This window comes from Schistocerca nitens, chromosome 6 (genome assembly GCF_023898315.1).
Source record: "Schistocerca nitens isolate TAMUIC-IGC-003100 chromosome 6, iqSchNite1.1, whole genome shotgun sequence".
Lineage (NCBI taxonomy): Eukaryota > Metazoa > Arthropoda > Insecta > Orthoptera > Acrididae > Schistocerca > Schistocerca nitens.
This window is the reverse complement of record NC_064619.1, coordinates 499,333,567-499,359,018: the sequence shown is the minus strand read 5'-3', so window position 1 is coordinate 499,359,018 and position 25,452 is coordinate 499,333,567. Positions and strand designations below refer to the sequence as shown.

At 42.9% G+C, this 25,452-nt stretch overlaps 1 protein-coding gene across 2 annotated transcripts in view; it reads left to right on the top strand.

The window, feature by feature from the left end:
* The window catches only part of LOC126262536 (high affinity cAMP-specific and IBMX-insensitive 3',5'-cyclic phosphodiesterase 8), a 1,685,047-nt gene that overhangs the window by 1,119,560 nt on the left and 540,035 nt on the right, over window positions 1–25,452 (top strand). For both annotated transcript variants that reach the window (XM_049959212.1, XM_049959213.1), the window contains one exon: window positions 5,005–5,067. In XM_049959212.1, coding sequence (XP_049815169.1) covers window positions 5,005–5,067 — 63 coding nt within the window. The remainder of the gene's footprint in view (window positions 1–5,004; window positions 5,068–25,452) is intronic.

Sequence of the window (25,452 nt, the reverse complement as noted above, 5' to 3'; positions counted from 1 at the left end):
CAGGATTCGAACCTGCGACCGTAGCGATCGCGCGGAACCAGACTGTAGCGCCTAGAACCGCTCGGCCGTTCCGGCAGGCCCACTTTTCTCATTTTGGCATCATCACTTCTGTTCCAAGGGAGATTCTGTTCGAATACGGGAATAAGAGGAATTTTTCTCGGTTCACTGTGAATTATTGTGCAGTTTCTTTTAAAAATTTACTTCTCATTCAGGTCAGATCAACTTGTCCAACGTTTTTCCAATACGTAAATTTCGTGTGTACCGTGGCTGCAGCACGTCTGCATGTTAGCCAGGTACAGCTTCTGTAACCGCTTCCAGGTTGCTATAGCCATAAATTTCTTGGAATGTCGTAGCGAGTAGAAATCACAGGATGACAAATGTTTAAAAAATGTAGATGGGGAAGCAATTCATACGTCAAATCGTTCAGTTTTCGCACTGCCAAAAGCCCTTTGTGAGACGCTGCATTGTTCTGACTAAAAACATTTATTAACACGTTGTTATGAGGTTGCTTTCTTGTATGTTTGTTCGGTACAAATTTTGCAGTTTCCTTTAAACTATCTTCCCGACAAGCTAGCGACTTTAAACTTTCAACATAGCTCAGAACTGGGAGACAGTTCAGTATTAACTCGCTTACTTGTCTGGTGTGTGGCCGAGTGCATTTTGTTTATTGCTATCCTTTCCCGACGGGTTACAGACTTGAAACCTGTAACATAACTCAGAACTCGATAAAGATGCAATATTATCACGCTTTCGTGTCCACTGTGTTGCGAAGGGTTCGTTGTATACCACTGCTATTTCTCCCTTTTTCTGTTCCACTTGCGAACTGTTCGTGATATTCTTGTACTCGTACAGACATTATGTTATTCCCGTATAGGGGAGAATATTTTTAACTGAAATTTCCTGCCTAGTATCGGCGGATGAATAAGATATTGTAATGCATGTGTAGTTAAAAAGAGCGATGCAATGTTCCTTTGGACATACGTGCATGTCCGAAGGTATATCGCATGCCACCCGGGATTAGCCGAGCGGTCTCAGGGCGCTGCAGTCATGGACTGTGCGGATGGTCCCGGCGGAGGTTCGAGTCCTCCCTCGGGCATGGGTGTATGTGTTTGTCCTTAGGATAATTTAGGTAAAGTAGTGTGTAAGCTTAGGGACTGATGACCTTAGCAGTTAAATCCCATAAGAAAAAAATGGCTCTGAGCACTATGGGACTTAACGTCTGAGGTCATCAGTTCCCTAGAACTTAGAACTACTAAAACCTAACTAACCTAAGGACATCACACACATCCGTGCCCGAGGCAGGATTCGAACCTGCGACCGTAGCGGTCGCACGGTTCCAGACTGAAGCGCCTAGAACCGCTCGGCCACAACGGCCGCCTAAGTCCCATAAGATTTCACACACATTTGAACATTTTTTTTTTAAATATTGCATCGTACGTTGGAACAACACATGCACTGCAATATCGTATTTATTCATCGACACCAGGCAAGTGATTTGAATTGAGATGCCTCCTCTGTACGGGAACATACACAATGAATGCATGAGTATAAGTTGTAGATATGTGGTTGACGAAATATTGGTCTGATCGTGAAGAGTGCTCGGGTAGCCTAATAGTAGGCACGCGCTCGCGATAAGTGGTAAATCCAGCTTTGATTCCTGCTCCAACACAGATTTTCAGTATCGTCATTCCCTTACGGTCGATGGTTGTTCGTATTCGTATTCTGAACTCCGAATGCAATTCATATATTTCGTAACGACTGAAGTCGCCGCAGTGCTTGTTCCTTCTGACACGTACGAGGTGTGGCTAGAAAAAAACCGGACTAGTACTGGTGAAACAATAAAACGAATGCAATAAGGCTGAAAATCGCGTGGCCTGTCACGTGACTCTCGCTCCGCCTACTGCTCGAGTTTCATCTGCCTCCTGCACTCAGTCTGCCCGTGGCGTCTGTTTTAAGTAGTTGACGTTTTGTCTGTGCGTCGGAAAATGTTGAGTGTACAGAAAGAACAGCGTGTTAACATCAAATTTTGTTTCAAACTAGGAAAATCTGCAAGTGAAACGTTTGTAATGTTACAACAAGTGTACGGCAATGATTGTTTATCGCGAACACAAGTGTTTGAGTGGTTTAAACGATTTAAAGATGGCCGCGAAGACACCAGTGATGACACTCGCACTGGCAGACCATTGTCAACAAAAACTGATACAAACATTGAAAAAATCGGTAAACTTGTTCGACACTTTCCTTGTCAACTCCTGTTAACTCAGACACTTCAAATGGTTCAAATGGCTCTGAGCACTATGGGACTCAACTGCTGTGGTCATAAGTCCCCTAGAACTTAGAACTACTTAAACCTAACTAACCTAAGGACAGCATACAACACCCAGCCATCACGAGGCAGAGAAAATCCCTGACCCCGCCGTAACTCAGACACTGCTCTGATTGTTAAACGGCGATCTTGTAGAACAAGTTTACCGATTTTTTCAATGTTTGCATCAGTTTTTGCTGACAATGGTCTGCCAGTGCGAGTGTCATCACTGGTGTCTTCGCGGCCATCTTTAAATCGTTTAAACCACTCAAACAATTGTGTTCGCGATAAACAATCATCGCCGTACACTTGTTGTAACATTGCAAACGTTTCACTTGCAGATTTTCCTAGTTTGAAACAAAATTTGATGTTAACACGCTGTTCTTTCTGTACACTCAACATTTTCCGACGCACAGACAAAACGTCAACTACTTAAAACAGACGCCACGGGCAGACTGAGTGCAGGAGGCAGATGAAACTCGAGCAGTAGGCGGAGCGAGAGTCACGTGACAGGCCACGCGACTTTCAGCCTCATTGCATTCGTTTTATTGTTTCACCAGTACTAGTCCGGTTTTTTTCGAGCCACACCTCGTTAAGCATGTCCAAAGGTATGTGGTATCGTTCTCCTTAACAACATAAGCACCGCAATTCCGCACTTCTCAATTGCCATTTTTTTAAAAACTAGGGTATGAATACACGATTGATACAGGATTTCACTGGAAACTATTCATAAAGTAATGACATAATAATAATAAAAAAAATACTCGGTGTCCCTGGGGGAATGGTCAATTTTCAGGGATGTGACAGAAACGATCATTCGAAGTGAAGTAGTTTAGTAAACGTGGCCTCTAAAAAGGCATACCGCTACCTTAAGAGCTATGAGCTATCTTCGATACAGTGAAGCCGGCCGGAGTGGCCGAGCGGTTCTAGGCGCTACAGTCTGGAGCCACGCGACCGCTACGGTCGCAGGTTCGAATCCTGCCTCGGGCATGGATGTGTGTGATGACCTTAGGTTAGTTAGGTTTAAGTCGTTCTAAGTTCTAGGAGACTGATGACTAAAGAAGTTAAGTCCCGTAGTGCTTAGAGCCATTTTTGATACAGTGAAACAAATCTCATCTACTGCGAGCTCTTTGCTTTCCATATTTTGACACCTGGTGGTACGGATCAAAACATGAAAAAAGTGTGATAAACATCGGCTCCATAGTGCATACCTTAAGAGCGACGCGCACTTGTTCATCTTCGCTACAGTGGAACACACCTCTGCTACCTAAAAAAAAGTGCTCTCGAATAATCGTTCCTGTTATATCCCTGAATGTTGATCGTTTGTCTTGGGGCGCACAGTATGTCACCATAGGGAATATTCACAGGTCGTGTACATAGCACATTTACATAGTTAGATCGCAGAGATGTACACACATTTAAGTGGTTGTATTTCACATTTAAAGTTGATAACAACACTGCAGCCTATCCTAGAAGAGCGTCCTTTGCTTTAATCAATGCTCGGTTAAAAGCATTTTGTTTTGTCTTGTGTCTGGTACACAGAATAGTAGATCGCTCACGGCTCCTTCTTCGTTACCTCAGTCGCATAATGGAGGTTTCTTTGATTTGTTAGGAAGAGGTAGGTTGGAAATTTGCCATGAATTAAGCGCACGAGAGTAGTCGTTGTTATGAAGCGTCTGCTTCTGTTGCAATCGGTAAACCAAGCAGATAATGCTATTTCAGAATGCAGCCGACCGTAGTGCACTCTGTTTGAAACTTCGATCGAATCGCAATGAGTCTGTCAGTCGTTTTTTCATTGATTAAGCTCAGAATTTCTTGATAAAGAAGTCTATCATTTAGGCACACAAATGAAGAATCTATAATTTATCATTTAGCCTTGGTCCATTGCTCACTTCGCCAAGCTGTCTGCTACCTCATTATGAAATATGTCAGTGTGCCCTGAAGTCCACAAGAAATTTGTTACTATTCCTGCTTTTTTTCTTTTTTCTTCTTGGTAGCGCCTTCTATAATGATGTCTGTAATTGTAGATACCTTTGTAGAATTTTGGTCTTTTGAAGCCGTTTAGTACACTTGTGGAATCAGTTAATATCACCATACTCCTTCGTGTGCAATATCTACAGTATTTTACTACGTCCCTAATTGCAATGGGTCCACGTATCAGATTATTGTCTCTTTAGGTAGGGAATATAGGAATTGATAATTTCCTACAGGACTGTATGTTTGTTGCCGCTGATGATCTTACATCCATCAGTATAAATCTTTGTCGAATTCAGGTTGAGGGTATTGAGCAAAACGCTGATTTCAATCTTTATCTTGTACAAAATTACAGTATATAGGGTTTGTATACTTTCTTCTGTGTAGCTGAATGGAGTATTGTGAACGTAGCACCTTATGCAAATCGTGCAGGTAAAGGCAATTATGACCGAAATGTATATATATTTCGGTTTTTTCATCATCAGCAGACCAATTGTAAATCTGAAATTCTATAATTTCTGCTTGTAACTTCCGACTTCGTCTTTTTCGGATCAGAATTTTTTATTTCAGATTTACGTATTTCCCTTCTTCACCATTCGTGAAAGAGAGTATCATTAACAGGGAAATATCACGTATAATGCAAGTCAAATGCTAATATGTTTAGTATACTATTTGACACTATTAACAATCAGTGTATCTAACTCATTAAACTAATTTTGTTTCAGAGGTCATCTTTGGAGCTCCGGTTTGGCTACCTCACCAAAACCAACAACCAAACTCCGCTAAAAGTGAGTACGACTAAATAAAACTATAATAGAAATAATCCACGTATTCTCATTCTCTCTTTCAATTTGCAGCCAAATTTTCCGAAAGTTAATTGCTGACTAATTCAGAAAATTTCCTTACGATGTAATATAGTCTTTCTGTATTTCTTATGTAAAGAGCGAAATCCATAGAGCGCTAACTGGTGGAACACGATGGTGAGACAGATTCTGTTCGAATCTGCCACTATATTGAAGACCATTGTTTTGGTACATCGCACTGCCCAACTGTGTTTCTTAGACGTTTTTCCATGCCACTAATTCCGAATGTTGAACCAGTTGCCATCTCTCTTTTAGGCACGGACGAACACGAAAACAACTACAACAGAATTAGATAGTTACCGTACTTGTTACGGAACATCACAGCAGAGAGAGATATTGTACTTGGAGAGAGATGGTAGGGGAGTACATGGTATTCTCTCCGCAGATTAGCGTGGTACTGTGGCATTAAGAAAGCCATTCGCTCGTACAAACAAATACTAGCCCGCGATAAAAATTAAAAATAAAAAAATTCACCTACGATTCCAGAAGGAACAATATTTCCAGGCTAAAGAAGAATCAACCTTTCTTTGCAGCACTTACCGATGGATGTGTAAAGACTTGACGGTACAACAATTAAAAAAAAAGTTAAAAGCCTAGTCGTTTGATGTATATCTGAGGTAAACCTGTCACTTCACTTGATTCGAATGGCTGCTCTTTGGCATTAAATGCTGGCGTACGTTATTTGTCAAGTTGCTTAGTGAGCAACTCTGGCGCGTATTTTTCGATAACCCAGGAAAGACGTGATACACACAGCTTTGTAAAGAGACTTCAGTTCTATAGGCAATAAGGGATAGGTTGTAGACTGGGTAGATACGTTCCTTGATTTGTGTGGAAGCTGTTTTTGGATTTTCTCTCCAAATATAAAAACAGGAAGGCCGAAATGCTACATTTTTGCTGCCGAACGTGGGATAAGTCAAGCAACTAAGGTCGTGTAATAGAAATAGCACCATTAAAAGAGTAAATTCCGTAGAGATTTTGAGCAAGGGAAGACTCCCCTTCCAGCATAATAGGATAGAAGACTATTGGGGCAATGGAATGCCTATTAAGAAGGTAGAAATGTACGGGTCGTACCAGTTTTCACAACAGAGGCAATAGGTGTACAAAGCTTATGTCCACTACCACTTATATCTATTTGTGGTATAATTATCGGAGCATGTTCTGCTCTCGCGAATTAAATATTTTCTTGGGGACATCGATCTCCTATGTCGAGTAAATACAGATTCTGTAGACAGAGTATTATGACATGAAGTCCATTAATTCTACATCTGCAACTACATATATACACCGCAAGCCACAGTACAATGCGTGGCGGAGGGTACTAGTCACTTCCCTTACTGTACCACTTGCAAATAGAGCGAGGAATAAACGACTGCCTCCGTATGAGCCCCAATTTCCCTTATTTTCGTGGTCCTTACACAAAATGTACGTTGGCAGCACTAGAATCACCCTGCAATCGTCTTCAAATTCCGGATATCTAAGTTTTTTCAATAGTGTTCCTCGAAAAGAACGTCGCCTTCGCTCTGGGGATTCCCATTAGAGTTCCAAAAGCATTTCCGTAGTACTTTCTTGTTGATCAAACCTACCGGTAACAAATGTAGAAGCCGGCCTCTGAATTCCTTCGGTGTCTGCCTTTAATCCGACTTGCAGTGGTACCAAAACACTCGATCATTTCTCAAGAACGGTTCGTACTAAAATTCTATACGCGTTCTCCTTTGCATATGAACCACATTTTCCTTAAATCCTACGAATATACCGAAGTGGTCCATTCGCCTTCCCTGCTGCAATCCTTACATGGTCGTCCCATTTCATATCTTTGCAGTGTTACGCCTAAATATTAAATTGACGTGATTGTGTCATTCGACGCTCAACTAATGCTGTCTTCGAACACAGTGGGATTGTTTTCCCTTCTTATCTGCATTTAGAGGTAGCTGCCATTCATCGGACCACCTAGAAATTTTTTTCTAATTCATCTTGTATCATCCGACAATCACTCAACGGCGACTCCTTCCCATTCACCACGGCATCATCAGCAAACATCCGCAGATGCCTGTTCACCTTGTCCGTCAGAGTATTTTGGTATATAGAGAAGAATAGCGGTCTATCACACTACCAAAACACTCTCCATCGAGGACAACTTACTGACTTCTACATTTAATAATTCTTGAAGCCACTCACATATCTGCTACCCTACTGTTTATGCCCTTACCTTCGTTAACAGTTTGCAGCAGGTCACCGTGTCAACCCTTTTCGGAAATCTAGGAACAGAATGTGACACTTGCCTCTCATAAAAGGTACGTGGGTTATCATGTGAGAAAAGGACAAGCTGAGTTTCTCACGAGCTATACTTTATAAAACGGTGCTGATTTGTGGAAAAAAGCTTTTCGTCTCAAAGAAATTTGTTATATTCGTTCAGAGAATACGAGCCAACAGTTGTTAGGATATTGGTCTGCAATTGGTGTGTAATTCTGCCGGTCAGTTCTTTTACCCTTCTCATATACAGCAGTCACCTACGCCCTTTTCCACTTACGTGGAAGTCCTTCTGTTGCTTGTGAATCTGCGCGACGGTCAAACGATGGTATGTGTGTACGATCGTCTATATGAATGATATATTAAACGCGATATTTAAAACTTCATCTTTGCTTTTGCTGTCTTCTACTGCCACACCAGACTAGTCAACAGGTGACTAGATAGAAGCCTTCGATCCGCTTACCGACTTCACGTAGGTCCAGAATATTCTTGGCTTCTCAGCAAGATCTTTTACTAAGGTATAATGCTATAGTATTTTATACTTCGCGTATCCATCTTTTTTCAGACGCACGAAACTCTACTAACTTCTACCTGTCGCCATTTGCGGGGTTCGCTTTTGAACAAAGACTGCAACAGTCTTTGATTCCTCAGAATATTCCGAATTTTGTTATTAAACGTTGGCTCTTTTCCGTCCTTAATCTACTTAGTCGGCAGAGAGAGCAATTTAGAATCCGTTTACACTACCTCGCAGTGAAAGCATGAGCTGTACTAATGGAAATTGTCTTCACGAGCAGTTGCGAAAACTTCTAATAGTGTCTTTCAGTTCACTAATGATGAGGAGAAAACAGTGACACTGTAAACAGAGAAGAAGACGGAAGATTCATCAAGAATGAAATATAAATTATTGAAAGGGGGGAGGGGTATGCGATGGCGACTGGAGCGGTATTCCCATGGTCATTCCACTGAAAATATTATTTCTACAGAAATAAAATTAAAAATAAAAACAAAGAAAGGCAACCATTCTGACTGACTTTACATAAGTAATATTCCAGAATGAAATTTACACTCTGCAACGGAGTGTGCGCTGATATGAAACTGGCTAATTAAAACTGTGAGCCGGACTGAGACTCGAACTCAGAACTTTAGCCTTTCGGGGGCATGTGCTCTACAGACTGAGCTGTCCAACGGGTCTTGAGTCGTGCTTGGATAACTCAGTTGGTAGAGCACTTGCCAGCGAAAGACAAAGGTTCTGAGTTCGAGTCTCGCTCCAGTACACAGTTTTAATCTGCCAGGAAGTTTCATAAATAAAATTATCCAGAAAGCAATATCTGTTTTCATGTTGCATGGAAGCAGTGAAGGGAACTTATTAACCGCTACAATCGCTCAAACAGTAATGTGCTTATGGAGGACGTAAAAAGCTAAAAAAAAGCCAATAAAAATGATTGTGAAAGACGAAGGTTTCTTTCTACCGCTCAAAAACGCCATTTATCTGCATATTTCTGCATCTGTATACTATCGATCAGCGAAGGTTAGCGAATATACAAACAACAGAAGTATGCGCGCCGGCCGTAGTGGACGAGCGGTTCTAGGCGCTACAGTCTGGAACCGCGCGACCGCTACGGTCGCAGGTTCGAATCCTGCCTCGGGCACGGATGTGTGTGATGTCTTTAGGTTAGTTAGGTTTAAGTAGTTCTAAGTTCTAGGGGACTGATGACCTCAGAAGTTAACTCCCATAGTGCTCAGAGCCATTTGAACCATTTTGAAGTATACGCAGGAAAAGCAGTAACGTGTATCAGACAGTTGTATGGTTTTCGACAATACGAACTCTATGACAGACGTCTCGCTGACGTTGCACGACTGCAAAATGACAAACAGTAGGTCACGTTATATGACCGATATCTCATAATCTGCCTTTACTGCGTTATCTACAACCAACTTTCTGCAACCAGATACAGAACTACGTTAATTATATGTGGGCAAAGATTTGAACCTGCAATTAATATTTCTCTTACATTATCTGATAAGGTGATCGATGTACCATTTTATATAAGACTTAGGATCGGTATTCACTTACTTACAAAAATGAATAGTATGTCAAGTGTCCATCTTGTTCTATTCCGCTGTGTTTTAATCACTTGATTGAAACTTGCTATTTACACTTTGATGAAGAATAAAGAAAGAACGTACTACAGCATAACAATTGGTGTTTAGAGAAACTTGACTAAGTTATCCAGCGACTGACTTCGTTGTGTATTGAAGTCCTCGTGGCAGTTTCGTTGCTGAATCTGGTAACAGGACATGCATTTCAGACAATACTCCTTGCCAGTACGATTGATAAGTACAAACGGTAACAGTAGCGAGAGCTTCATCTCCATACGTAATTAACCCACTCAATCAGTTAACGAAGTGCCCTCATAAGAGTAATGTTCTATTGAGTAATAAAGTTATTATGAAACAGATCAGAGAAATTTCTGGGAGCGCTATAAATAATGATTGCGTCCATCAGTTACTGATAAGAAGACATTTCAGTGGAGTAGTGGTTAAATACTGTTAAAAGATACGACTGTTGGTAAGTGTGAGTCTTCAAACGGTTTTGCCCTAACTTTCAAAATGAAGCAGTGCACATTTGCTTCTTGACAGGCGTTAGAAGTCATCATTGTCGCAGGTCTAGTAGAAGCGGATAAAAACGAGAATATTCTACGCAGATGCAACATGAGTTGTAGTTCTGCATAAAATTTGAAGTTTATTTGAACTTTTTATTATCACGTGATAGGAACCAGTACCCCAAAAGGCCTACAAGAAACAGACACGAGAGATGGAGTCAATATTGCCTGAGTATTGACTACGGGAGCTAATAGGAAATTCATCTACTCCGATAGCGCACTATTAATTTAGCAGATTTCTGTGCACAGCCGCCTCACCGTATTTGATCATTTCATTCGTACGACAACAAATGAAAGGAACCCCAGAAACACACATAGGAAGTAATCGTAAATAAATCATTTTTTTCTCGCTACCTTCTCTGGTGTACAGTGCGTTTCGAACAACTGGGAAAAATAATCGCTTGGTTGCTCTTGTTTGTTTGTGTTTTAACAGCTGCTATGAAGTTTGATTCTAGACTCTATTGCTAGAAACTAGTTCACTACGGACGACCTTCCACTTTGCTCCCGCTGAGAGGGAAGTAATGAACGTTCGCCGCACGCTGGAGGAACAGCGTTCGCATTACACCTTGCAGCTCTTTCCCATCGAGGCGTGACAGGATGCTATTAATCACGCCAACGATAGGGTATTCTTGCTCGGGATGAAGCCCTCGTCGTTTGGCCGCGCTGTGGGAGGCTCTTAACCTCACGCGAACCAGGGATATTACTCTGCCGGCGACGGCGACGCCGCAGGTCCCGTGTGTTGACCGTGCGCGTACGGCAGACAAGTGTCCGCTTTCACCTCTCCGTCGCTTGTCGATGGAGCCATCACGCGATCGCGCTGGGATGAATACGCCGAGGCTGGAGGCCGGTTTCGTGTTACGTGTTCCGTGTTCCTATCTCTGGCCCGAAATCTGTAAAGCAACCCTGTCCTCCGAAATGGGGACTTTTTTTAAAAGCATCGACAGTCCGAGAAGTCTGTTGCCGTGTACTTACCTTTCGAGGCTTTATTAAGCCTGTTTTTTCACTCTTTAAAAAAGGGTGAAGCCACTCCACGCCTATACCGACATGATGGCCATCACAAAAGGTCCTCTGCAATCTCTGCGTACTGGTTAGTTTTCATTAAGAGAAGTCTTGGCAGGATGTGAGTAGTGCGATGTTTGCGCATGTCTGGTTATGGTTAACGATTAATACGCGCTCATCTGGAGATAGATTGGGTCGAAAGTTGAAAGAAGCGTAGTGGTTTGAAAGACAGTAGAAAAAATGTGCAAAGGCAAAAGCCAAGTGAAAAAAACTTCTGCGATGGTCGTGTCGGATAGTAAGAGCAGTAACGGACTGCTTGCTACCTGCGGCAGATCATTCAAGGCTTAGGTAAGTTAATGGTGGGTATCATGAGGCGAGTGCCTCATCCGTTGTGAGGCCTTGTTAGTCGGTGGCTGCAGCTCGATACTGGCGTTGACTTCTCGACCAGCATCAGCATACCAGTAACTGTTGGTTTCGTCATTGTTTAGTGTCCGATAGGTCAAACACCGGATTCACAGTGTGGTGTAGTGCCGGTGGTTTGCTTGTGCGGTAATGTGAAAGCGTGTCAGCTTCCCTGCTGCTGCCTTTTGGTCGGCTTGCATATTCAGGCGGTATTGTTGATGTGCAGGGGCTTGCCGATGTTGTCGCTTGTGAGTGTGTATTAGCTCTCCATAGATGGTTATGCCCTAGCTAGCAGTGTCTTTGGTCGGTTATGCTTCCACCTGTCGTTGTGGTCGTAATCCCCCACAGTAAGGATGAACGGATTGTTCGAGTGTCTCGAGTTCCTGTGTAGTCGTGGCGAGTTTTTTTTTTTTTAATACTTCCATGAGGGTTTCAAGGCGGAATTCATTGTGAAGATCCACGGTGCGAGTGTAGTGCGGAGCGTCGCTAATGATGCGTAGCACTTTGTTATATACTATCTGTAGGCGGCACAGGCGTGTAGGAGCTGCATGTCCATAGACGGGAGCTGCGTATGTCATCACAGGTCTGATTAATGTCATGTATATGGATCTCGACATCCTCCTATATAGTGTGCGTTCCCTGTTGAGCTTTGGATAGAGTTGTTTGAGCCTCGAGTGCGCTCTGTTGGTAACGCATTCTATGTGGTCCCCTCCTGTAAGATTCCGGTCCAATCAGACACTTTCTCTCGGAAACGTATTGGGCGTGCATGTAGTATTACCTGTCTACAGCGTTGTTGTTTGTGCATTAGCTTTGGTCTGCGTGTGAACAGAACTGCTTCGCGCTTGTCGATGTTTACTTTAATAGGGCACCGTTCCAACCAAGGCTCGGCAGTTCTGAGTGGTGTCTGTAATCGTGAATTTATGTTCGATGGTTTCCAATCATGCGCAATGATGGCTATGTCATCCTCGTAGATGGCCAACGTCGTGTCTTGTGTTGCTGGGAGGTCATTAATGTAGAGGTTGAACAAGATGGGCCTCAGTATTAGTTCCCTGGGGTACTCCAGCTTGGATACCATGTTGTGTCGATTGTTCGCCCTGCAGGTCAATGTTCGTGAGATATGAATGCATGAGAACAACGAGTCCGTCGCGGAAACCAGCATCGCTAAGTTTGTGTATGAGGCCTTGTGCCAGAGACAGTCGAAAGTTTATTCGATGCCCAGGAACAAAGCCCCCGTGATTTTGTTCCTGTTGTAGCCGTGTGTTATATGTTCAACTACGCGGAGGAGTTGTTGTGTTGTTGAGTGGTGATCCCTAAAGTCGAATTGATCCGGCCTTACGGTGTCATCAGCGATGCAGTGTCCAGTGATGCGTTTTAGTATTATCTTCTCGACAATCTTGCTGAGCGAGCACAGCAGACTAATGGATCGGTAATTTTGTGGGAGGGAATGGTCTTTGTGGGAGGGAGTGGTCTTTTCCTCAACAAGTCAGGGAAGTGTTGGTGTTGTATTACGGCACTCGTTATGTGTGTAAGGTATTGTACGGCTCTATACGTGAACTCCTGGAAGACACGGTTTTGAATGCCATCGGGACTAGGGGCTTTCCTAGCGTTGGAATGCTTGATAGCCCAAGTGATTTCATTTGTGCTAGTACGTCTGATTTAGTTGCTCGTGGGCTGGGCTACAAGTCGTGTAACCTCCTGGTCCGTTTCAAGTGTGAATACTAGGTTTGAAGGAGCCAGATTCGGCATGAAGGACACTGAAGGTGTTGTGGCCTTAAGATCTGCCTTCTTTTTCGTGGATTATGCAGTGCCGTCTGGGCGTTGTAGAGCAGGAACTTAATGTTTATCTCTGGTGAAGTGCCTGGCTAGCTTCCACACGTCAATACGTGTGGAATCTAGCCCTGCGAATTTCTGCCCCCATTGTTTATTTCTAAATGTTTGTATTTTCTCTCGTATTAGTCCCTGTAGTCTGTTAACGTGCAGGCGCGCTGCCAATATCTCCTGAGGCGGTTCCTCATTTAGATTAGGCTTAGGATTTTCTGGGGCAGGGCCCACGAGTGTTGTAGTGTTGAATGTGGAATGGCTTCAGACATTGCGTCTTGGGGAGCAGTAATAAGAACCTCCACCGCCTCATCAATCTGTTGCATGTTGTTAATTTCGTGCCTGTTCGGAATACGACTATGAAGCGTTTCCCTGAACGAGAGTCCAGTTCGCGCGCTAGTAGTTCAGTAACCTGCATGGTTCTGTGTCCTGCACTATTCCTTCCATTTTAAGTATTATAGGCTTGTGGTCTGAGTCCAGATCGTTTTCAGCCGAAGATTGAGTGTGGATGTGATGCACTTGATGAGGACCTGTGTGGCCAAGTACGTGGGGACGTCTGGCACAAGTGTAATGTTTCGACCTAGTGCATGTTCATATAGTTTCTTGCCGTTGGAGGTACGTATTCTTGAATTCCAGTCGGTATGTTTCACGTTCAAATCCCCAGCGGCGATTACCCGCGGTGCCACCTTTGGTACAGCAAGAACAAATTACAACACGTCTAAATAACTGATGGCGGTGCATACTACATCCAGCATTTTGTGTTTCACGTTTCGATTTACGAAAACTGTTGTTGTAATTATGAGACAAAATAGTTTAATAAGAAATAAGTTCCAATTAACAGGATTTCTGAAATTATTCCAACACAATTGAGAGAAGATGTATTTGCCACGTTCAGTCTGTACGACAATTGAAATGTTCTGCACAGTATGTCTACGACTAACACAGTCTTCGTGGGGTGCTGTAAGCGAAGGCAACGCTCGCCTTCTAGTACCCGCTAAACAAAGTCGTACAGTAGCTAGCACAGTTGCTCTCATTCTGATGAATTGGGGTTCATATCCTTGGGATGCTATCAAAATTTGAGTTCGTGCTTTTTGTAAATTAGTTAATGTGGTAGCCGGATTGGTTCCTTTTGAAGAGGCTGCCACGGTTTTCCATTTTTGTCCTATGCGGTAATTTTCACCGTCTGTAGCGGCCTCATAGTCAGCGCGATATTAAACCGTGATCTTCGTTTCCTTCATTTTGCTTACACCCAAATTCGATTCCCAGTGCTGAAAAAGCCATTCGATGTGAATTTCTTGGGGTTCGTGACGACAATCCTTAAAACGCCCTGTCATGAGGTGTTTTCTACTCTCTCACGTGAGGGGGCCTGCGAGATTTTACTAAATTGAGTGCAGTATGTCATACCTTTCTTCACCTGAAGCCTCCGTCCCTGTCTGCAAGTGCCTGGAACACCCGAAGTAGCTTCGAGAGTAGACCATGGGAGTGTTACAGAAACAGAGAACCGACTCGTGGAGATAACATCTTGGACCTACTGATAACAAACAGATCCGAACTTCTCGACTCTGTAAGTGCAGAACAGGGAATCAGTGATCATAAGGCCGTTGTAGCATCCCTGAATATGGAAGTTAATAGGAATATAAAAAAAGGGAGGAAGGTTTATCTGTTTAGCAGGAGTAATAGAAGGCAGATTTCAGACCACCTAACAGATCAAAACGAAAATTTCTGTTCCGACACTGATAATGTTGAGTGTTTATGGAAAAAGTTCAAGGCAATCGTAAAATGCGTTTTAGACAGGTACGTGCCGAGTAAAACTGTGAGGGACGGGAAAAACCCACCGTGGTACAACAACAAAGTTAGGAAACTACTGCGAAAGCAAAGAGAGCTTCACTCCAAGTTTAAACGCAGCCAAAACCTCTCAGACAAACAGAAGCTAAGCGATGTCAAAGTTAGCGTAAGGAGGGCTATGCGAGAAGCGTTCAGTGAATTCGAAAGTAAAATTCTATGTACAGACTTGACAGAAAATCCTAGGAAGTTCTGGTCTTACGTTAAATCAGTAAGTGGCTCGAAACAGCATATCCAGACACTCCGGGATGATGATGGCATTGAAACAGAGGATGACACGCGTAAAGCTGAAATACTAAACACCTTTTTCCAAAGCTGTTTCACAGAGGAAGACCGCACTGCAGTTCCTTCTCTAAATCCTCGAACAAACGAAAAAATGGCTGACATCGAAATAAGTGTCCAAGGAATAGAAAAGCAACTGGAATCACTCAACAGAGGAAAGTCCACTGGACCTGACGGGATACCAATTCGATTCTACACAGAGTACGCGAAAGAACTTGCCCCCCTTCTAACAGCCGTGTACCGCAAGTCTCTAGAGGAACGGAGGGTTCCAAATGATTGGAAAAGAGCACAGGTAGTCCCAGTCTTCAAGAAGGGTCGTCGAGCAGATGCGCGAAACTATAGACCTATATCTCTGACGTCGATCTGTTGTAGAATTTTAGAACATGTTTTTTGCTCGAATATCATGTCGTTTTTGGAAACCCAGAATCTACTATGTAGGAATCAACATGGATTCCGGAAACAGCGATCGTGTGAGACCCAACTCGCGTTATTTGTTCATGAGACCCAGAAAATATTAGATACAGGCTCCCAGGTAGATGCTATTTTTCTTGACTTCCGGAAGGCGTTCGATACAGTTCCGCACTGTCGCCTGATAAACAAAGTAAGAGCCTACGGAATATCAGACCAGCTGTGTGGCTGGATTGAAGATTTTTTAGCAAACAGAACACAGCATGTTGTTATCAATGGAGAGACGTCTACAGACGTTAAGGTAACCTCTGGCGTGCCACAGGGGAGTGTTATGGGACCATTGCTTTTCACAATATATATAAATGACCTAGTAGATAGTGTCGGAAGTTCCATGCGGCTTTTCGCGGATGATGCTGTAGTATACAGAGAAGTTGCAGCATTAGAAAATTGTAGCGAAATGCAGGAAGATCTGCAGCGGTTAGGCACTTGGTGCAGGGAGTGGCAACTGTCCCTTAACATAGACAAATGTAATGTATTGCGAATACATAGAAAGAAGGATCCTTTATTGTATGATTATATGATAGCGGAACAAACACTGGTAGCAGTTACTTCTGTAAAATATCTGGGAGTATGCGTGCGGAACGATTTGAAGTGGAATGATCATATAAAATTAATTGTTGGTAAGGCGGGTACCAGGTTGAGATTCATTGGGAGAGTGCTTAGAAAATGTAGTCCAGCAACAAAGGAGGTGGCTTACAAAACACTCGTTCGACCTATACTTGAGTATTGCTCATCAGTGTGGGATCCGTACCAGATCGGGTTGACGGAGGAGATAGAGAAGATCCAAAGAAGAGCGGCGCGTTTCGTCACAGGGTTATTTGGTAACCGTGATAGCGTTACGGAGATGTTAAATAAACTCAAGTGGCAGACTCTACAAGAGAGGCGCTCTGCATCGCGGTGTAGCTTGCTCGCCAGGTTTCGAGAGGGTGCGTTTCTGGATGAGGTATCGAGTATATTGCTTCCCCCTACTTATACCTCCCGAGGAGATCACGAATGTAAAATTAGAGAGATTAGAGCGCGCACGGAGGCTTTCAGACAGTCGTTCTTCCCGCGAACCATACGCGACTGGAACAGGAAAGGGAGGTAATGACAGTGGCACGTAAAGTGCCCTCCGCCACACACCGTTGGGTGGCTTGCGGAGTATGAATGTAGATGTAGATGTAGATGAACGGTTACCATCCGCCATACGTTTATCAGTGATGTAGTGATAGCGCCGTAAGGTCATTGTGGCGAATCGCGGTCGATACTATTTCTATGCCAGAAAAAATAGAAGACAGACCTGCAGACAATTGTTGGTGTTCCAAGAGACTAACAACTGACTCTCAACATAAATAATTATACTGTATTACGTATAAACAGGAGGAAAGATCCATTAATGTACCATTACACAAATGCTGATCGATCACTGTAGACAATAATTATCGTAAAACGTTTGGCAACAATCGTCTGGAGCGATATAAAGTGAAACGACACATATAAAACTGGTTCGTGGAAAATCTAGACTGAAATTCATCGTTTAAATCGTATGGAAATGAAATTCATCAACGATAGAAATAGGTGACACAAGACTCGTTCGAACTATGTTTGAGTATTGGTCTTCATTCGAGGACCTTTATCAGGTTGCATTAATTGAGGAAATAGACATGATACAAAGAAGAGCAGCGCGTTTCATTGCGACTTCGTTAAGTAAGCATTATGCACACGCTCGTCAAACTCCAATGGTAGACACTGCAAGAGGAACGTTGTTCAGTAAGAGAGTTTTATTGTTAAAACTGCGAGAGCGTACGCTACGAAAAGAGATCAGGCAACATATTACTTCGTCTAACATCCGTGACGCGAAACTACCACTGTGGTGACATAAAGAAAAAGAACATTTGATATGGAGGTATACCGGCAGCTCTTCTTCCCATGCTCTATTCACGAATGGGACAGAAAAAGAGAGAAACAGCGGAATATAATTGTACATTTTTTCCAATAGTTCCTAACATACGCTGTCATATAAACCTTGGAATATGCACCACGATACTGACTACGGTATAATGACAAAACGATGAATAAGCTACGAGAAGCAAGCAGAATTCAGTGTGACGCATAACAAAGCGGCTCGCGACTTGAAGTGACAATGGTTCACGCGATAACCGGTTTCGCTAGAGCGCTGGGGCCTTCTCCCCGCAGGGCACAAGTTTATACTACACGACCAGCTGTTGGCCTGGTGGGATGTTTGTTTCGCTTTAGCCACGATAGTCACTGACAGATTTCGTAAATAAATCACAGTCTCAAACTGTGTGTCTCACTAGGCAAGTCGTCAGAATCCACACCCAAACTCAAACATCCTGCCGATGCAAACGACCCTAGTCGCTGGGGAAAATTGTGATGTCATGTAGCACGCCATTTAACCCAGCCATTTCAAGCAGCTTTTGGCAACAGGTGTTCTGCTTTTTTGTTTTAAACGGATTCCTCCTGACTTTCCTTGACTGTTCTAACAGCCTGTCCCATAAACGACATGGGAGTTGACCTCGTAGATAAAGTTCTCGCATGCTCCTATCTTTAATGAGGAGAATGAAAACCATTCTGTTCCTTTTTTCCGTAGGAGTCTGCTGATTTTTCAGTTGGATAGATCAATAGAGGCCAAATCACCTGTTATCGTGCATAGCCCGCACTACGAACGTGAACAGATACGCTCCTCGTAAATAAGAAGAATTTTATCGTAGGGAGACTATCTAGATAGCAGAAAATCTTAAGTAAAAAAGTGTTTTGATACTATGATGCGAGCCCTCTCACAGTTGTTCAAGGCGCGGACGTGATTTTTGATATGAGCTTATTCGATTTATTTTTCAGTGGACAGATGATACCAAATAAGTCAGTATCCACATCTGAAACCCCATGCTCCATCGCATCATATTCCCAGTGGTGGCTTAGCAAACAGGTGGCGCTTGCAGTTGACGAAATCGCCAAGACTTATAAAACAGCGACTGACAAAATTTTGGCAGTTTTAAGTAAATTAGAATTCTCTTAAGTGATTTCGTCCATAGTTTCAGTTCACCGAATCCAGTACCTGTAAAATTTTACTTCCTGTCACCAGATGTAGATTCTTGTGTTCTTCAGGATGGAGGAAACCATTTTCAGATAACTTTGTTCGTTAAGAATATACTTCAGAGAACGTGGAAGATATGTTGAAACGGGTAGCTTACTGACTCGTGATATCACAATAAGACCAATTGCTCACTGTGGCCGCTTTAGCGGTAAATTTCGACTTTGCTTTTTGAAAGTGAAAGTTTTAAGACAACTAAGTTATGAATAAACTATCAGTAACTTCATTAGACTGAAATGTTGGTGCAAACAAATAAGGCAATATGATTATTCGAAACTTCCTTTTTAAAGCTGATTATTTGGGAAAGTATTCTATTTGAATAAAATGGAAGTAAAAGTTACTGGTTATTACATTCCTTTTGTCATTTCTCGTTTGTCAAACATACTTGATTATAGTTGCAATTTGCTCTTTTCCAAACTGAAATATTGATTTTTGCATGGAGATGAATTTCAATTTTTATTCTTTAAAAAAAAAATCCCTGCTCAATAGCGATGTTAACAAGTCAAATTGAATATTTTAGTAATTAAAATTCTTTGCAGTTTTAATGTAGCCACTTCATTTAATCATAAAGTATACAGAAATTTTTTCCCACTAAACATTAAACCTTAAATCTGCATCTACATTATTACTGTGCAATTCACATTTAATTAGTTGCAGAGCGTTCATCGAACCCCCTTCAAGTTATTTCTCTACAGTTCCGTCGTTTAGGTAGATCAGGAACAGCAGAGGAACTATAAAACTCCCTTGAGGAACACCAGATATTACTTCTGTTTTACTCGATGAATTTCCGTCAAGTATTACGAATCTTTCTGACAGGAATCAGGAATCTAGTCTCACAACTCTGATACTCCATAGCAAGCAATGTGACTGGAAGTCGCTCTTGAGGAACGGTGTCAAAAGCCTTCTGGAAATCTAAAAATGCGGAATCAGTTTGATATACCCTCTCGATAGCACTCATTATTTCGTTAGAATAAATACCTAGTTTTGTTTCATAAGAACGATATTTTCTGAATCAGCGTCGGCTGTCTGTCAATAAATCGTTTTCTTCGAGGTAATTAAAGTGTTGGACCACAGTCTGTGTTGCAAAATCCTGCTGCAGATCGATGTTAGATATATGGGTCTGTAATTCAGCGGATTACTCCTATTTCCTTTCTTGGGTATTGGTGTGACTATCGCAGCTTTCCAGTATGTAGGTACGGATCTTCCGTTGAGCGAGAGGTTGTAGATGATTGTTAAATATGGAGCAATTGTATCACGATACTCCTAAAGCAACTTGACAGATGTGCAGCCAGTAGGATTATAGGTTTTTAACTTGAAAGTTGCTCTAAATGTTGTTTTTGCGGGTTACTTATCATAAAATATTCCAAGACAGGGGACGCAGCTCACGTTCAGCCTAGTGGTCTGTACACCCCAAATCCGGCTATGTTCGTAGCATAATTTTGTCGCGTCTGGAGAACAGTCTAATAGAGGAGTCTGTTTAAACTAGACTATGGTAAACCTATTAATAATCATGGACGGAGACTTCCATTTAAGCAAGGCTAGGAAAAGATTTTCAATTATCACTGTCTCGCCACTTACCAGGTATTTCTGGGACCGGAGCGCTTTAATGTTTTACGTATTGCGGGATCACCAAACGAGTGCCACAGAAAATCATTCATGAAATGGCGAGGCCTATGACGGAAACCGAAGTTTCACATGAAAAGCTGTTGCCTAGATTTCCGTCTGAGACCACCTCATGAAGACCACCGTGACATCTGAAGAAATATTCTGAAAAAAAAAAAAATGATAAGCGTTGCTAGATAGCTCAGAATGCGTCTGCTGTCAGTATGGAAATTACAGATTATCAGCTATTTCACGTAAAAAGCTCCTAGACTGTCTCCTACGCGGAGCAACTATACACTCTAAACTGTAGGTCCATATCTCCAAAATTCATGTAAGATTTTCTTCTTCTTTCTCAGCATTCGTCCCGAATTTTACTCACTGTCTCCATCTGGCGCGGTCTTATACTTGAGCCGCTATCTTGAGGTCTGTATGGAGCGATTCCAGCCAAAGTTGCCTCTGTCTCCCAATAATTCGTTTACCATTGACTTTCAACGAAAGCTTGCATTTTGTTGTTGTTTCTTGATGTGCTCGAAGTACGTATCCATACCACTCAGACAGCTTTCCCTCATCTCCTCAACGAAAGGTGCCATTCCATACCACCTGCGAATTTCATCATTGGGCCGGCCGAAGTGGCCGTGCGGTTAAAGGCGCTGCAGTCTGGAACCGCAAGACCGCTACGGTCGCAGGTTCGAATCCTGCCTCGGGCATGGATGTTTGTGATGTCCTTAGGTTAGTTAGGTTTAACTAGTTCTAAGTTCTAGGGGACTAATGACCTCAGCAGTTGAGTCCCATAGTGCTCAGAGCCATTTCATCATTGGTCGCATGATCATTTAGTATCAGGCCAGATGTCCACCGAAGCATATTTATTTCCATTACAGTAAATGGTTGCTTTGCTTCTTTTGTAGTGGGCCATGGTTCTACCCCTTTCAAGGCAACTAGTCGGTCTTGGCTGTCCTCATCACAAAGCACACTAGCCATTGACCTCCATTTAAGTCATGGATTCATCTACATCTACATGGATACTATGCAAATCACATTTAAGTGCCTGGCAGAGGGTTCATCGAACCACCTTAATAATTCTCTATTGTTCCAATCTCGTATAGCGCGCGGAAAAAATGAACATCTATATCTTTCCGTACGAGCTCTGATTTCCCTCTGATTCGTAAGGCGGTTTGTGATTTCGGGAACGAGTGAATCGTTGGCGGCGAGGTTTGAACCAAAGTAATTGAAGATTTTTGTCTTTGCTAGAACTATACAGTCGATGTTGACAGTGTCCCTGTTATTTGCGTCTGTTAACAGGTATCTTGTCTTGAGTAGCCAGTGGAACATCATAAGCATACAGAAGTGCCCGAAGTTCTAAGTTCTGAAGATCTCTGGTGACCGTGTCCAACATTCTGATGAAGAGAAGGGGAGAAAGAACAGATGCCTAATGGGCAAGCACAGAACAGGAAAGTCATCTGACGCCCCAGTAGCGCTGTTACGATAGATTACGAGGTAGCCGCTTCGAATCTCTATAGTGGTAGAAATTTTCAACACGTTATTTGGCAGGCAAGGAAAGTATCCATAAGTGATGTGGTGTTTCTAATCACTGGTTCAAATGGTTCAATGGCTCTGAGCACTATGGGACGCAACTGCTGTGGTCATAAGTCCCCTAGAACTTAGAACTACTTAAACCTAACTAACCTAAGGACAGCACACAACACCCAGCCATCACGAGGCAGAGAAAATCCCTGACCCCGCCGGGAATCGAACCCGGGAACCCGGGCGTGGGAAGCGAGAACGCTACCGCACGACCACGAGATGCGGGCATCTAATCACTGGACTACGTGCTAATGTCAGTAGATCAAATTCGAAACCTCTCTGCATTGCCCCAGCGTGAGGGCAGATGGCCACTGCTGATGGTGACCCATCCGTGAGATGGCGACATTCGGCGTACGTGAAGGCACCAGCAACACAAAAGACGAAATTCAGTTCGACAAGCACTGATAAATGGCAGACCCGCGGAAATGCTGAGCTCATGAGCAGTATTTTAGCTACGGACAGAGGGCTTCGATATTTCGTGTACCTTACGGGGTTAGTCGATATTACCCTCACGTCAGGGCCGCGAGACGTGTTCTTCCAGTAAGACAGAGTGCTTTCTACTACTTCAGCGTGAGATTTCATGTTGACAACTGACCAAAACAAAACTGACTCTTACGATTGGGGAGATATGTCTACTCGGGAATAGCGGTTATATAATTTAGAAATCAAAGGAATCTGTACTTCATGCTCTGTTTATCTGTACCCACAAAGTTAATCTCTAATCTTCATCATGCCCGTACTAAACCTTGCAATTACGTTATTCAAAGTAATGGCCACGAACAAAGATTTTGACAACCTAGGCAGTATAGTTTGTGAATATGTCAGCGACCGAGGCTACATATCCAGCGTACACGTTGCAATATCAAGAACTGATGGTGTGCGAGGATAATGGGCGATCTTCGTCGCGCTAGATTATGGATGGTTTCGATAGCATCATTTGCAAAACAAATAAGATTTCCAATTTTGTCGAATTTCATTTTTATGCTGAAACAATAAGCTAAAATTTAATTTTCAACACACTAGCTTTCACAGTCAGCTAAAGTATTGATGAAAATCTTTGCATTAACTTGATATGGGTGCTTCTCTGGATCTATGTTGGGACATGTTGAGGACGTCGTTTCATCAGTAAAGCAGCTTCATCTAAGTTCTGTATTTATAAATCCCAGTACCCGTGCAGAGTAAACTCAGGTATACTTGTCTTACTACGAGAATGAGTGTAGACATACAACATTTTTAAACAGTACATTAATGTTGGATTCTGATCTGTAGCATTGCGCTTACACGTTTAAAGTTCCTTCTTAGTACAGAGGTACCAGTACACGTGTTTACTGTGTTACGACACCGACCGTGCTGCCTGAATTTCATTTTCTGAACTGTACATGTACTGACGTCCGTCGGTTGCTCCATCTGTATGACTTGATACGCTGCCAAATGACTCTGTGCCAACTCCGATTTACTGTCGCCTACGTAGCGTAAAAACATAGCATGGCAGATTGAAGCAGCACATCCATCAGTAGTCCAGAAATCTCGCCATCAGAGAGGAGAAACAATTTGTGTCTGGAGTTCCTTTCGACTAGTACTGACGAACATTTAATTCCAATGCTGCATTGTGTGAATTTGCACTGAAGTTTCGAAGCGTAATTACCATTCATGCGTAGCTATCACACTGGTAAATTATTGTCAGCGATGATTTTCGATAACAACAGTTACAGTATCTATTCGTGAAAGGTGTGCTTCACTTAAGGTCGGTTATACTATTTGTATCGGTGTTCATGTCCATGATACACTAACGCGCCGAAAGAATGGACCACCAGCTTGGTCCAATAAAGCAGCGATTCTGCGTGTCATGAACTCAAGTCCTTTGTAGGTTTCCAGAGGCGCGTGGCACAGATGTCTACGCACAGGTCACTGAATTCCTGTAAAATGTGGGCCGGTGGTTTTCGGGCTCGGGGCTGACACCCGATAAAGTCTAACACGAATTCCATTTCGTTCCGTTGAAGCGAATTTGGTGGTCCAGGCACCAACGTGACTTCACTGTCGTGTCCCTCAAACCCCTGCAGCACTGGTACTATGACAGTCGTCCTGCAGGAAGATGCCATTGCCATCTGGGAAGATATCAAACATGGACGGATTCAGATGGCTCGCAATAACGTTCACGCAGTCCACAGTAGTTACAGCGTCGATTACTGCGATTGTTTTCATGGAAACCCAGATGAATGTTCCACTTCGCATAATACTACCCCCAACGGTTTGTGTCCGTGGCGCAGTACGTGGTTCGAACTGAACCATTGGCCCGGACGACGGCGTATCCGGACGTGATCAGCAACGACCTGGTGTAACAAGAAGCGTGATTCATCCGAACAAGCGACACATTTTGGTATATCCTGTGCCTACTACAACCGTAACTGACGCTGTCGCTGGATCATCATGGTTAAGAGCCGTCTCCTGCTGGGCGTCGTGTTCAGCAACGTTCATTGAGTGGTATGCAGCACTCTACTCTCCACATATGACACAGATCGCCGACTATCCAGCTTTACAGACAGCCCAAGCCTTCAACTTCCAAGCTCTGTGGTGAGACGTGGACTCCAACACTACTTCACACATTTGTGGTTTCACCGTCCATATACCAAACTCCATAGACGCTTACGATTGTAACACTCGAGCAGCCGACCGTCTTCGCCGCTTCAGAGATCCTCGTTCCCAGGTGCCGAGCCATAGCAATCTGCCCCATGTCAAAGCCGTTTATTTGGCTTATTTTTTCCAATTTACGGCTCGTGTCGTTGCTAGAATGGTTTCCCATTCGTCTACACTACGGTGTCATTTGCCCTCGGCGCCACAAGACGGCGTTCAGTCTCGCAGCGGGCAGTGGTCATAAGGTTTTGGCTCAATACCGTTTGTCATTAGAAGATGTGAATCAGTCTTTAAAATCAGATTAAATGAAAACAACATTAACAAGTAATTAAACTTTGATTGTGCAGTTAGTATTCATCTCGGAGGCATCGGTCTATAATCAGGTGACATTTTTATTTTCAGTGCAACACTATTGCTCTCGGGAGACCAACAGTATCCAGATGTGTACGATATTCAGCTTGTCTGAATATATATTTGATGGATTAGTAAAAAGAAACATTGTAAGAATTGGTCTTGCATACCTGCAGTACTCTGCATATGTGTTACGTATTTTCCTCGAAAACTCTAGAATCAAACTTTACACATTCACTGTTTAAAAACTGTACCAAATAAGTTACAGGTGTTGAACGTCTGCTGGCTTAAATAGATTTGCAGATGTTATCTTTATTCAGCCTTCTGGCGTGC